Here is a 14,266-nt window from a genome sequence, read left to right as displayed (position 1 = left end):
AAGTGCACGTGCTGATAATGAAACTAGTAAAAGTGATTCTGTTAAGGCTGCTGAAATAAGGCTTACTGCATTTATGGTGGAACACAATATAAGTTTCCGTGTGGCCGATCATCTGTGTGAAGTCCTGAAAGGTTCCTTTTCTGACTCTGCTATTGCAAAGGAATTGAAAATGAAAAGAACAAAATGTCAAAGAGTGTGTGGTAATGTCATGGCACACTCTCACAAGCAAGAGCTCATTAACATCTTGAAGCAGAACAAGTTCAGCATTCTTGTGGATGAATCCACAGATATATTGGTCTCTCATTTATGCATCATGGTAAGAGTGGTTGAAGGAAATGCTGTTGTTACCAAATTTTGGGATTTAGTGCCATTATTTAGTAGTGATCCTAATAAAGCTAATGAAGGTGCTACAACTGCCAGGTTGTTTTCAGAGATAATGAAAACATTTACTGAAAATGGTATACTTACTTTTAATATCATTGGCTTTGGTTCTGATGGATGCAGCACTATGATGGGGCCTAATAACTCTGTGAGTAGCAGGTTAAAGGAACTTTGCCCGGGAATCTTTATTATGAAATGTGTGTGCCATTCTGCCCATATATGTGCCTCTGAAGCATGCAAACAATTACCTGATGCTATTGAACAACTAGCTCATGATGTCCACAACACATTCAAGAACTCTTCAAAACGATTGGCACAATTTGTAGAATTTCAAGAGTTTGCTGGGGCTCAAAAGCTTAGGATTTTATTGCCATTTAGAACGCGCTGGCTTTCCTACATGGCTGTTGTGAAAAGGATGCTTGAGCAGTGGGGCCCTCTTCAGATGTTCCTTACTGAATTAAATTTTCAACAGACGAAAACTTGTGGTAGCACAGTTAGAAGTGCTTATAAACAACTGCACAATCCATTTACCAGGCTTTACTACTGCTTCCTTTCTTCAGTATTACCAAAGTTTACTCAGCTGAACCTTTTATTTCAAAGTGAAAGAGTGGTCATAACTAAATTGCACAGGCAAGTTTGTAATTTATATAAAGAATTGCCACTGATGTACATGAACCATGAATACATTGTGAAAACCATGCTTTCAAAAGTTGATCCAAGATATCAACGTGAGTTCCTGATGCTAGAGCAGGTGTATTTGGGTGCATCTGTCTTAAAAACAATAACAGACAATCCAGAATTAAGCAAGCAAAAAAAAAAAAGGAAATGTATGAGTTTCGCTTCCACTGCAGATTATTTTTGATAGTAGCAGCAGAACAGATCAGGAAGAGATTTAATTTCGGAGATGAAGTTCTTTCAAGAATGCATATGCTGGAGCCGGCCAGTGTTCTAGGCATCCAGGGCAAAGTGCAAGAGCAAAGATTGGTGCCCCTCGCGACACACCTTCCCCGAATCATTGCCCAGGATGATTCTACCCTTCAGCAACTGGACGATGAGTGGAGGAGGCTTGCCGTAGATCTTCCTGAATCCATTACCAACATGGCGAAAAAGTGGACAAAATCAATTACAACCAGCCTGATAAATTCTGGTGTGCCATAAAAACTCTGGAGGATAGTCATGGAAACCCTAAGTTTAACCTTGTTTCAGACTTTTCATTAGGATGTCTTTCTTTGTCTCATGCTAATGCTGACTGTGAGCGCTGCTTCTCTAGTGTAAACCGTGTGACAACAAAAGACAGAAATAAGCTAAAAACAGAAACCGTAAGAGACATCATCCTAGCGAAACAGTGTGTTGCTTCGACATTCAGCAGTGACTGTAAGACCTTCAAGCCATCAAAGTCAATGATAAAAAACATGACATCAAAATTGCTATATTCCTCCAATGAAGAGAGTGCCGGGGCTGCTGACGACGTGCCGGATGTATATATAGAAGAACAAGACCAGTAATCTCCTACATAGTAAGTAAACAACTTAACGAAGTGTTCTGTAGTTTTTCTCCAATTATTAATGATATGTATTTAGGAAAGCGTTTTGTTTGTTAAGGGCATTGTTTTTTTTCATTACACACACACACCTCTCTCTCTCTCTCTCTCTCTCTCTCTCTCTCTCTCTCTCTCTCTCTCTCTCTCTCTCTCTCTCTCTCTCTCTCTATATATATATATATATATATATATATATATATATATATATATATATATATATATATATATATTAAAACCTAAATTATGTATTTGGAAAGTGGCAGTTGTGCATAATATTTGGAATAATTACATATGTACGATAATTTTACCAGAAGTACAATAATTTCAACCTGTGTAGTACGATAATATGGCCAAAACAATCTGGCAACGCTGTTGACCAATGACCAGTTGCCAGCGCGCCCTGCTCATTGACGGACAAGACTCGTGAGCGCCGGGCTGGTTTCCTGACACTGACACGCGGTATATACGTCTTATTTTGGGCACCGGAAACATAGGTACGATTTATTCAATGGCCTTGTTGTGAGTGAGGAAGCTGATAGCGTCATTATGAGTCAGTCAATTTGTTTGTGGTTTGTTAGATATGTTTAGAAAGCTGGGCGGTGAGCTGACACATAGCCATTGGTGAGGAAGACTGCGGCGTATGTAAATTATTAGATATTAGAGACTTCGTGGTGGTAAGGCTTAGTGTATTGTGTTATGTACGTCTTATTTTGGCACATGATGCGTAGGTGCTATTCAAATGGTTCTGTTGTGATTTAGGAGCTCCAGTAGTGTTATTTGTGAGTCTGTGGGGTGGTGAGCCACAGCCTGACAACCATTGGTGAGAACAAAGTGGGGTTTGGATATCACCTCGTGTTACGTACAAGCACGAAACTCACGTCATGGAGAAGGGTTCGGTTACCTTGCCGTAAAAAAAAAAAAAGGGGGGGGGACGTGTCAAGTATGGGTGTAATAACACTCGCGAGTGTGGCGAAATTACATATTTTCTTTTATGCATATACGTTTGTTAATTTCCTATCGAGAGAGCAAGGGAACTTGGAGAAACGAGAAATTCAATGGGTGTTGCCATTTCAGTGAATGTCCGGGTAAGATTCAATATTGCAAAAAGTGACTGAATCCATTATCCTCCAATTACGTAATTCTGAAAGGCTGTTCACTCACGCAACTACCCTCACACGCCCTCTCCGCGTATTACCGTTGCCCGCAGGCGAGGCGCTTCAGTCCATACTGCCATTCCTCACATAGCTAAACTTGCTTATGATTATTCAGTCGGGAATTAAGGAGCCGCCTATTATGGTGTTTTTCATCTCTTATGACTAGTCAGCAGGTACCCTTGTATGGTCGCTTGTGAGTTAACCGCGCCGGTACAAGAATAATTTAATCGAGTAATTCCTAAATTCAGTACGAGCCTTCCTTTATAACAAAAACTTTTAAACTTTTCTACTCATACTATGGGCTGTATCCTGAAACGCTTGCTCGCTCATCACGAAGTCCAGAGATAGGTGGATGCATGATGGAAAGATGGATGGATGGAAGAATGAATATGTATGGATAAATTAGTCGACTGATGGATTGATGGATAGATGAGTGGGTAGATTGATGGATGGATGGAAAAGTGGATAGGTAGATGGATGTATCAATAGATAGATGAGGGGATACATGTATGGATGGATAAGTGGAAAGACGGATTGATGGATAGGTGGATGGAAATGAATGGACTTAATTGTGGATGGATGGATAAATGGATAGGGTGGATATATGGATGGATGGGTGAGTGGGTAGATAGACGGATGGATGAATGGATGAATGAATGTGTGAGTAGATAGATGGAGACGGATGAATGAGAGGACAGATGGATGGTTGGATGGTTAGATGAATGGATAGATGGATGGATGTATGACTGTATTGGTGAACGGATGTATAACTGGATAGATGGATGGGTGGATAGATGGATGGATGGGTGGATGGATGAATAGATTAGTAGATGGATGGATGAGTGGATAGATGGATGGATGTATGACTATTGATGAATGCATGTATAACTGGATAGATGGATGGATGTATGGGTATATAAATGGATAGATGGGTGTGTACATGTATGGATGGGTGGATGGATGGATGGATGTATGACTGGATTGATGAATGGATGTATGAATAGATGGATGGATGGATGGATAGATTAATGGCTGGATGGTTAGATGGATAGATGGATGGCTGGATGGGTGGATAGACGGATAAATGGATGGATGGATGAGTGAGTGGATGGATGGATAGATGAGTGGCTGGATGGTTGGATGGCTAGATGGATGGATAGATGAATGAATGAATGAATGGATAGATAGATGGAGGAGTGGATGGATGGATGGATGAGGGGATAGATGAAAGGATAGTGGAAGAGTGATATTTTGAGCATTGGGGATCATAACTAAGTAATGTATGATCTTTTAACAGATTTAATTTGAAATTGGAATAATAAATTGCCCATCACTGAATTAGTATCATAGTTGGGCATGATGATGAAAAAAAAATTACCATGATAAATGGTAGATCGATAATTACAACCTTATGAGCAATAACTGATAATCAGTAACTGGAGATAAATTTATCACCCAATGACTGATAACCAATAAATCAATAAATCCAAAATTCTAATACTAGTGATAACGATAATGATATTTTAAATAAAAAAATTGATAAATCCAAATCTTTATTTTTATATCTAAAGTAACTTAGAAAAATCTCAAAAAAAAAAAAAAATTCAGTGTTTATCCAGTCTCTTCACTAATGAAAAGTACTGTTTTAAATAAAATTACATTTGATTTTGAAAGTTTACAACATGCTCATGTTTCAAAAACTAAGATTATCGATTATTGCTAGTTTGAAACCAAAAATGTTGGCGATACTGATGAATCGATAACGTGAGAAAAATAATTATCTGATAACCAATAATTCTCTTTTAAGGATTTTGGTGAAACTTTTGCTGTTGCCTTAGACATATCAAAAGCTTTTGATAGAGTTTGCCACAAAGCTTTGATTTCCAAACTACCCTCCTACAGCCTCTATCCTTCTCTCTGTAACTTCATCTATAGTTTCCTTTCTGATCATTCTATTGCTGCTGTGGTAGACAGTCATTGTTCTCATAAATCTATCAACAGTGGTGTTCCTCAGGGTTCTGGCCTGTCACCCATTCTCTTCCTATTATTCATCAATAATCCTTTAAACCAAACTTCTTGTCCTATCCACTCCTATGCTGATGATACCACCCTACACTTTTCTATGTCTGTTCGTTAATGTCCAACCCTTCAGAAAGTAAACAGTTCATGCAGGGAAGCCACAAAACGCCTAACTTCTGATCTCTTTGAAATTTCTGATTGGGGTCAAGCAAACTTAGTATTGTTCAATATCTCAAAAACTCTTTCCTCCATCAACTCAACTCAACACAACCTTCCAGACAACTATCCCCTCTTCTTCAGTGACACTCAACTGTCCCCCGCTTCTACACTGAAGATTCTTGCTCTGCCCTTTACTTATAATCTAAACTGGAAACTTCACATCTCATCTCTAATTAAAACAGCTTCTATGAAGTTAGGCATTCTGAGTCATCTCCCTCAGTTTTTCCCACCCCCTCAGTTGCTAACTCTGTACAGGGGCCATATTTGTCCACGTATGGAGTATGCTTCACGTGTCTGGGGGAGTTCCACTCATACTGCTGTTCTAGACAGGGTGGAATCAAAAGCTTTTCGTCTCATCAACTCCTCTCCTCTACCTGTCTTCAACCTCTCTCATCGCCGCAATGTTGCATCTCCAGCCGTCTTCTACCGCTATTTTCATGCTAACTGCTCTTCTGATGTTGCTAACTTCATGCCTCTCCTCCTCCTGCAGGCTCACTGCATGACTTTTCTTTCTGTCACCCCTATTCTGTCCCCCTCTCTAATGCAAGAGTTAACCAGTATTCAGTCATTCATCCTTTTCTTGGGTAATCTCTTTGAGGGTTTCAAGACATCCTGTATTTTTGACTAACGCTTTCAACTCTGTCTGGGGACTGGCACCTCAGTGAGTTTTTTTTGTTGGTTTTTTGTTGCCCTTGGCTGGTGCCCCTCCTACATGATATAGCTGATATAGTTATTGTGATAAATCATCGGGATAATTTATTGTGATAATGCCCACTTATTAGTATATTGTGTTTTGTTGAAAATACAGTAAATTTCCAACTCTCACTAACTTTAAAGGTTATCAAACAAGTATTTAGTCTTAACACACTTTACTAGAATAAGGTTTTCCCATTAAACACTTCCATATTGCTACACTTACTGATTTGACCAGCTGGCCCATCAGCTGCTCATCACATGAACCTTGCATGGTTCACACACAAACCTTGCATGGTTCACACACAAACCTTGCATGGTTCACACACAAACCATGCATGGTTCACACAAACCTTGCATGGTTCACACACAAACCATGTATGGTTCACACAAACCTTGCATGGTTCACACACAAAACTTGCATGGTTCACACACAAATCTTGCATGGTTCTCACACAAACCTTGCATGGTTCTCACACAAACCTTGCATGGTTCACACACAAACCCTGCATGGTTCACCTCCAAACCTTACACAGTTTCACTCACATCATGCACTGCTGTATGTATTAACTATATAAATGATAAAATGTATTTTTCTACATTGCTTTCCAATACCAGTCAATGATTTGTAAACTTTTCCATCAAGTTAATGCAGCATTTCCTGTTTTGATCTTTAGCTAAACCTAGAGATGTGACCTGCACATCATTACAGTGTACTGCTACACTCACAACTTACACATACACAGATCTAATGCATTAAACTTAACATATATGAGACTTGCAAGTGACATGCTAGTAAAGTAACTAGTATCAGAGACCTCATACAACTTTTAGTAATCATTGCACTCATAACTATTAGATACAGTACATACAACTTGTGGTGCTTCTTGTCATAATATTTGTGCTGTAGGATACATGCTCAGTACATTCAGGCCATAAGTGTGGGAGTACCCACATCTATGATATGCAATAAACACATATTCAGCCGACTGATGTAAGGCACCACTCACCCTGGGTCATGTCTTGGTGTAATATGTAGTGTTTTTCTCTGTCAGACCAGAGTAGATGGTCATTAATCATTACACACAGAGAAGTAGAGTACTGCTTTGTGAACTTCTGAACTGGTGGCGCTACACACACACACACACACACACACACACACACACACACACACACAAAGAGTATAACATGTTTGCATACACATCCATCTGTTCATGAAAATGGAAAATTTTTTGAAAATTGGTATATTGATATAAACCTGGTGTCATATTTATTAATATTTGATAAAAATCCAGGATAGAGTTTATATTATTATTATTGCATAAATGATTTCAAGCATGCAGCCTTTGTTTTAATTTTTACTGTCTGTGAAAATGTAAAGAATATTCATATTATCTTGGGCAATTATATTATACTTTGGACACCAAATTTACAATACAGGACTTGTTTTTCCATATCTGTTATGTCACAAGATAATTAGGATGAGGGGATGATCTACAGACATTATTTATTTATAGTATACTTACAAGACAAAAATTGAGAAGAAAGACTTTCATATTCCATGTATCAGTAATGGATGCCACTTTGCTTGTTTTACATATTAGGGAAAAAGACAACTTGTATAAAGATTTCTTTCATGACTTGATAATTTCCTAGCTGAAATTTACATTTCCTCCCCATATGGTTTATGCAAACATTCTGAAGTGTATATCATGTTATGTACCCAGGTCTTCATCTCCTCTGAAAAGTACAGTTTAATTTGTGTGTGTGTGAGAGAATTGTGCTCACTTCTCATTGTTCCTGTTGTAGGCTGGCCACACCAGGCTGCTGCATGAGGCAGGCACCAGGAGGCTGATGACCAGAAATGTCAGCCTTTGTGTACTTTAACTGAGTAAGTCTTAATGTCTTAATTATATTCTTTGTTTTACTTCAATTATATTCTTTGTGTTACTTTAGTGCAAATGATTTAATGGTTGTATCCAAGTATTTGTTGTGCTGCTGTTTCCTAAAAGCTATGTTCTTGTCATTACTTGATGACAACACAAGGGTTGCACTGGCCAGGCTTAAGGAACTCAGGGTGGCAGCGAGGGCACTCAGGATTCAGCTTGAGTTCCTCCATCATGTGAGGCTCAATGGGTGCAGGAAACACCATTGTCATGTGGTCACCGTGGTGGTGATGGTGGTGGTCATGATCACTTGTGCTGTGGCTTGGATTCTGGGCTGGTTCCTCTAAAATGTTTGGAGACAGCTCTGACACCAGCAGTGAGAGCTCTGAAAACTCTGTTGAGGGAATGAAGAAGTCTCTATTGCCCCGAGTGGAAGAAGGGAAGGGCAGCCGCCGAGCTCCAGGGAGGAACGTTTCCCGAGGAGACGTTCGCAAATTGTGATCCTCTTGAGGAACAGCCAGAGGTGTGGGGAACTCCTGCCTCATTCTCATAATTGGGGTGAAGGGATGTGTAGGAGGAGAGAGGAAGGTGGAGAGAGGATGTACAGCTGGAGAGACAGATGGAGAGATGAGTAGGTGGGGAGGCGCTTGAGTTCCTTGACTGTTGGACAACTTTAAATCCAGGGAACTGCGGGAAGATGAGTCCTCGGGGATGACGGGATCAGGAAACTCAATGCGCATGGGGAAGTGGTGAAGGTGTGGGTCTGTGATGTTGGCAGGATCAATAGGCAGCAGGGAGGGGGCACTGGTGAGAACCCTGCGTGTCTTGGTGCGTGGTCGTGCTAGGAGAGGCTGGAACACTATTCTCTGCAGATCCTCAGGTGTTAAGGCTATTTCCTCCTCCCTGTGGTTAGTGAAGGAGAACCTGTTGCCAGGGCCACGGGCTACACTGGCAGGCTTCTTGGTGATGCTTGTGTGGGGCTGCTCTGTCTGTATTGCAGGAGCTTGTGTAGTGTGTGTGCGAGTAATGCTGGGTGGCCTGAAGCTACTTGTGGTGGAACGAGAAGAGTTTGTGGCATGTGTGTGAGTGCTGGAATGCTTTACAGTACTTAGCTCCTCTTCCACATTATGACTGGTACTGAATTCAGTCTTAGGCAGAGTGAAAAATAAGGAAGGTGGCTTTTGTACTGCAGGAATTGTTGCAGTCACTCTCTGGCTCAGCCGAGTGGGTGACTGAGTGACTGGGAAAGTAAATGGTCGTCTGGTGGGAGTGGTTGATTGTGTTCGAGTAGTTGATTGTTTGGTAGAAGGGGTTGATTGTCTAGTGGGAGTGGTTGATTGTCTAGTGGGAGTGGTTAATTGTCTGGTGGGAGTGGTTGATTGTTTGGTAGAAGTGGTTGATTGTCTGGTGGAAGTGGTTGATTGTCTGGTGGGAGTGGTTGATTGTCTGGTGGGAGTGGTTGATTGTGTTCGAGTGGTTGATTCCCTGGTAGAAGTGGTTGATTGTCTTGTGGGAGTGGTTGATTTTCTGATGGAAGTGGTTAAATTGAATGCTTCCTTATCTAGAGATGGGCGTGTATTTAGTGGTGATGGCTGCCTGACTGGTGTGAGTGGATCTTTTGATGGTGGGGTGAATGATTGATGTGGTTTTATTGGTGAAGTGAATGGTTGCTTGCTTGGTGGAGTGTTTGGTGGTAGGGTCAGTGGGAAAGCAAATGGCCTGTGTGATGATGTGCTTGGTTTTGGTGTTGTAGTGAAGGCAAATCTGGTAGCAGGAGTAACTGGTTTTGTGGGAGTTTTGAAAAGTGTTCCTTTGACAGGTAGTGTTCCAGACTGCTTGAAGCCCAGCCGGGGTCTTGAGGCATCCTTGGAGGGGCCGCTTGGGGGAAATGGTGCTCCTGTGAGTGGTGTTTGGGGGAGCGTTCCTTTGCTTCTCCTTGGCGAGGCGTCACCCTCTGGCCCCACCGTGATGGCATTCTGCTCCTCTTCTCCCTCAGTCTTGCCAGGCACTACATATATTGAAGAAATCATTTAAGTAATGTGAAGGAAATGTCTAATGAAGCATTGAAGTTTCATAAGCAAAGAAATGAGGCAAGAATTAATTGTAAGTGGTACAGAGCAAGTTAAGTTTCAAAATGCTTATTCGCCAATTTTGGACGATTCTCTTGAAATTTCTTTTGTGACTGGCACCTCAGTGGGTTTTTTGACCTTGGGCAGTGCCCCTCTTAGGAAAAATTAAGTTTCCTTATGTTTACAGGCAGTAAACATTGTAAGAGTGGCGACAGGCTGGATGCTCAAGCTAGACCTACCTTCTCCGATGTGACTGTTGAGGTGGTAGAAGGTGGGGGAGGAGGAGCAGTTCACCATGTACCAGTGGTCACACACCATGAACTTCTGGTTGAAGAGGGTATAGTTTGGGCACAGGTATGAGTACTGCCTCTCCAGACTGTCACACATGTGGTACACCTGTCAACACAAGGCAGCAGGTGAGCCATGCAACAGTTGTCCTTGATAAGGTATGCCATTACTGTTTATATTAACTTCACACACAGGTCACTAATAGGTCATTCATTGCTTAGTAACCAGGAACTTCACATGTTGGCTTTCTTGATGACTTCATATGAGCACTTACTTGGCCACTTGTCACAATCAGCTCAAGTCATTCTGTCCTTTATTATGAACATATATTGTTGATAAATAAACTGATGTGGGCAGTCTAGCAGTAGTTGATCCTAAAAGTAATGAATATCAGGTTGTGAAGCTTTAGTTTAAAATCATGTGGTCTTACTGTATTTCATAATAGTGAAGAATGGTCCTAAATGGCATAGCTTATATAGGAATACGTATTACAGCTTCTTTGACAAATAAGGTCATCTTTAGTTCAGTATGCTGCACATACTTGCAACCTTTTCAGTTCCTCCTCTGCTTTTACTGATGAGCATGCTGTGTAGAGATTTGTTTTCATTAAAACTTGTTGCTTTTGTCAAGTAACTAGAGTAATGATAATTTTTAAAATAAATTTTGTTTTTATGCTTTGTAAGAAACTATAATTTTTAAAGTCAAATTTTTTTATGCTCTGTAACTATAATTTTTAAAGTAATTTCATTGTTCATCAGTTTTATTTGTATTGAAAGTACTTTAAATAAATTTAATTTTTTATTTATTTATTTTTTAATATTTCTGTTCCACTAAACTTTGCAAAAGGAACCTTTTGCCAATTCTCTCTCTCTCTCTCTCTCTCTCTCTCTCTCTCTCTCTCTCTCTCTCTCTCTCTCTCTCTCTCTCTCTCTCTCTCTCTCTCTCTCTCTCTCTCTCTCTCTCTCTCTCTCTCTCTCTCTCTCTCTGACCCACAGTATGTCCTCCACACTATGCTTATGAACCACAGTTTCTCACCACACCCCCTCACCAATAAATTTACTGTCTTCATTCATCTCTAGCCCATTCAAATCACTGAAAATCCACTTCCTTTATTGGTTTACCAAATATAGGTGACTGACATTATCCACTGAGCTTCATGATTGAAAATGCCCAGAATTTATAGTTGGATTATTATGGGTTGATTGGTAAGTGAAGTACAATTTGTGGCATCACTGAGAGAGAGCTGGTCATTCAAAACAGGCAGTGTATGGACGATAAATGTACACTGCTTGTTATTTCCTACATTGCTCATTCATAGAGAAAAAAATTTGTCTTCTACAGTAACTTTATACATGGCAGAAGTAATGAAAATCTTTGATACATTGTCTGTTTTGCAAAGTGCCACTTTTCTTTGTGATGCTGCATATTGTACTTTTCTTAGTAAATTTTATTGATTGTTGTGAAGTACTGGTATTGTTTTTGATCATGTAACTCATAGAATAATAGAATAATCTATCCTTAAGTCATTAACAACCAAACAGGTGGAAGTGGGCAGAGTCTAACCAACAAGGTAGAGTAGCTTCTTGGTGAAGATATGCTTTAGTAATTGGAATGGACTATAGGTGGTAAACAAAGACACACATGGTACCTACCCTCCCTATACACAGAACCACAGTGTCCCCACAGTTCATCACAGCCTCTCATACACTGTGCTTCCCCTCACTTCCCTTCCCTCTCACTCTCTCATGGCATCACATTGAGTAGTCAGATAAGTATCCTGTTTGGAGTTTGATGCATATATCACTGTTTTAACTGTTTCCCTTCTGATTTAGTCATTTATCAAGAAATGCACCTGTACATATGAGCGCAGAAGTCATCTGAGATGATGCTTTGTGTGGCTGTGTATGTCAAGATATCCACATGTGCTTCATCTGCCACTGCACCCTACATGGTGGGAGACTCCTACTCATATTTACAGTTGTTTCCTGAGAAGCAACTCAACTCAGATGAAAGGGAAGAGTCAAAATAGTGGTAAATGCATCTAACTCTAAGCTGGAAACTGCTGCTTGTCTGATTTCTTTATGTGATGCCTTTTATAAACTCACTCTCTTCAACTCCACAGTTCACAGGCCCACAGTATATTTACAAAGCATAGTTGCTCACCACATCCTCTCCCTCAAACTGTCCCCTTACACAGACACACAGTACTTTTCCCTCCCTTTCTTTCTCTCTTCCTCCCCACTCCACAGACTCAGCATTGTATAAACCACAGTTGCTCTGTAGCACAGCCTGTCTCATATAAATTCTCAAGATCTCTAATTAAACATTCACACATACAACAATTACTCTCTTATTCTCCACAGATCCACAGGATTTTCATAATCCACAGCTGTTCACCAAGCTTCACATACAGTAAAATCCCTCTCATCCGGCATTCGAGTATCCGGCAGCTTCAAGTATCCGGCACATTTTTCCCCGAGCCTTAAAATCAATAAAAAATCAATGTGTACTCATAAAATTGATTAAAATTCCCGCGTGAGGCATACTTTGTCCCCTCGCCACCAGAGTGCACTGCTTCCCGCCACCTGCAGCCCACTGCACTGTGTTTACTCAGTGACTCAGTCCCGTGTGTGCACTGTTTATCGCCTGACGCCTTCATCATGCCTAAAGTTGTAGAAAAGAGGAAGCGTGTTGTGCTTACACTTAAGCAGCTGATCAGATCAGCTGCTGATTAAGATCAGCTGATCTTTGTTATGGTAAGATGCGTGAGTGTAGGGTGGTGATTGTGGACATAATTTCACTTCTATTCAAGTATCCGGCATGTCGGCGGTCCCGTTGATGCCGGATAAGAGGGATTTTACTGTATTAACTTTATCTTTTCAGCTAGTCTGTATCTTTTCAACTAGGCAAACACAGGCACTGTTCTTCCTGTAATGCAAGTTAACACATTTTACAGGCCCAATAATTTTTCTGCCAGCTTATAATGGGGCAAGGTGTGCCAGTGTGTGGCAGCAGGACTACCTGGCAGCCAGTGTCTGGGTCAGCGTAGTATCCGGCACTGTGACCCAGGCAGCGGAAGGGAGTGTCAGGAATAGCCCCTAGCAGTGGAACAGTTGCTTCTTTCTGCAGAAGGAAGACAATAGGGGTATGACTTTAGAGCAGTGTTCTTCAACCTTTTCCAAGAGGTTCAAATAAATTCATGTACCCTAGTACCTTGGGCAATTGTAATACAATTAAGTAAATATTGACATTTTCATATATATATATATATATATATATATATATATATATATATATATATATATATATATATATATATATATATATATATATATATATGAAAATTGATTATAAAGAAAGGTATTTTAAATACAAAAAATAGCTATTCAGCCATAAGTAATTCTTACATAAGTGCAAGTCGCAACTAAGCGTAATAGTAATATAATACATAAATTTGCTTACTTCAATCTCAATATAATTAAAAATATTTTAATCACCACCACCAGCATAACAGCATAACAGAGCATCTGGAAGGGTCACCTCGGTCATGGATGTGATGCCATTGCTGCAGGAGGTGAGGGAGTAGAGGAAGAGGAGGAAGAGGAGGTGTGGCAGGCGCCGGTGTGGGTGCTGGATGGAGCCCCAGGAAAGAGGTTGCATAATGTGGCAAGACTGCATCATTGTCCTGGTAGTGGTGGTGGTGACCTCTGCCGAGGCCTCCTGCAGACACCAACAACGCACTGCTGCAAGAAATGTATGATTGTCTTGTGTTGATAGTGAAAAAAGTGATGCCTTCAAAATTAATAAGTGTATATTTTTAGTAAGAGCAGCAACATATAAAACAATCATTATCATCATCAGTAGCAACAGTTGTAATAGAGGTCATTATAATAAGTGGGAACTATGAATTATTTCAGCAATAAAAGATCAATTTCATCAGTCTGTTTCTTTCTCCTAAGTTATGTTGTCACAAAAATAGATATTGATTTATACTGCATCAAATATATATTTATTAGA

The 14,266-nt window shown here is 40.3% G+C and overlaps 1 protein-coding gene and 1 long non-coding RNA gene across 3 annotated transcripts; one reads left to right on the top strand and one right to left on the bottom strand.

The window, feature by feature from the left end:
* Positions 1-2,294: 2,294 nt before the first annotated feature.
* On the top strand, positions 2,295-14,185 carry LOC135112371 (uncharacterized). Of its 2 annotated transcripts, none has more exons than XR_010274300.1 (6): positions 2,295-2,415; positions 7,816-7,897; positions 9,712-9,995; positions 10,149-10,377; positions 13,227-13,394; positions 13,756-14,185. It is a non-coding gene; the product is annotated as an uncharacterized LOC135112371 (long non-coding RNA). The 2 variants fall into 2 exon arrangements; XR_010274301.1 differs by having other exon boundaries at positions 13,206-13,394.
* Positions 6,166-13,930, bottom strand: LOC135112370 (mucin-2-like). Its single transcript, XM_064026762.1, has 4 exons — positions 13,790-13,930; positions 13,271-13,372; positions 10,201-10,357; positions 6,166-9,900 (listed from the first exon to the last, which is right to left on the bottom strand). The coding sequence occupies exons 1-4, from the start codon at positions 13,928-13,930 to the stop codon at positions 8,033-8,035; spliced, it is 2,268 nt and encodes a 755-aa protein (XP_063882832.1). The 3' UTR covers positions 6,166-8,032.
* Positions 14,186-14,266: the final 81 nt, after the last annotated feature.

Source organism: Scylla paramamosain, chromosome 23 (genome assembly GCF_035594125.1).
Source record: "Scylla paramamosain isolate STU-SP2022 chromosome 23, ASM3559412v1, whole genome shotgun sequence".
Classification (NCBI taxonomy): Eukaryota; Metazoa; Arthropoda; class Malacostraca; order Decapoda; family Portunidae; genus Scylla; species Scylla paramamosain.
The sequence above is the reverse complement of the archived record's forward strand: the minus strand, read 5'-3'. Positions and strand labels throughout refer to the sequence as shown.

Coding starts and splice junctions, on each gene's coding strand:
- LOC135112370 (XM_064026762.1), bottom strand. CDS start 13,930: ATGATGCAGTCTTGCCACATTATGCAACCTCTTTCCTGGGGCTCCATC. Junction 13,373..13,789: donor GCATCACATCCATGACCGAG/GTGACCCTTCCA, acceptor TTCCTTCTGCAG/AAAGAAGCAACTGTTCCACT. Junction 9,901..10,200: donor CAACAGTCACATCGGAGAAG/GTAGGTCTAGCT, acceptor CAATATATGTAG/TGCCTGGCAAGACTGAGGGA.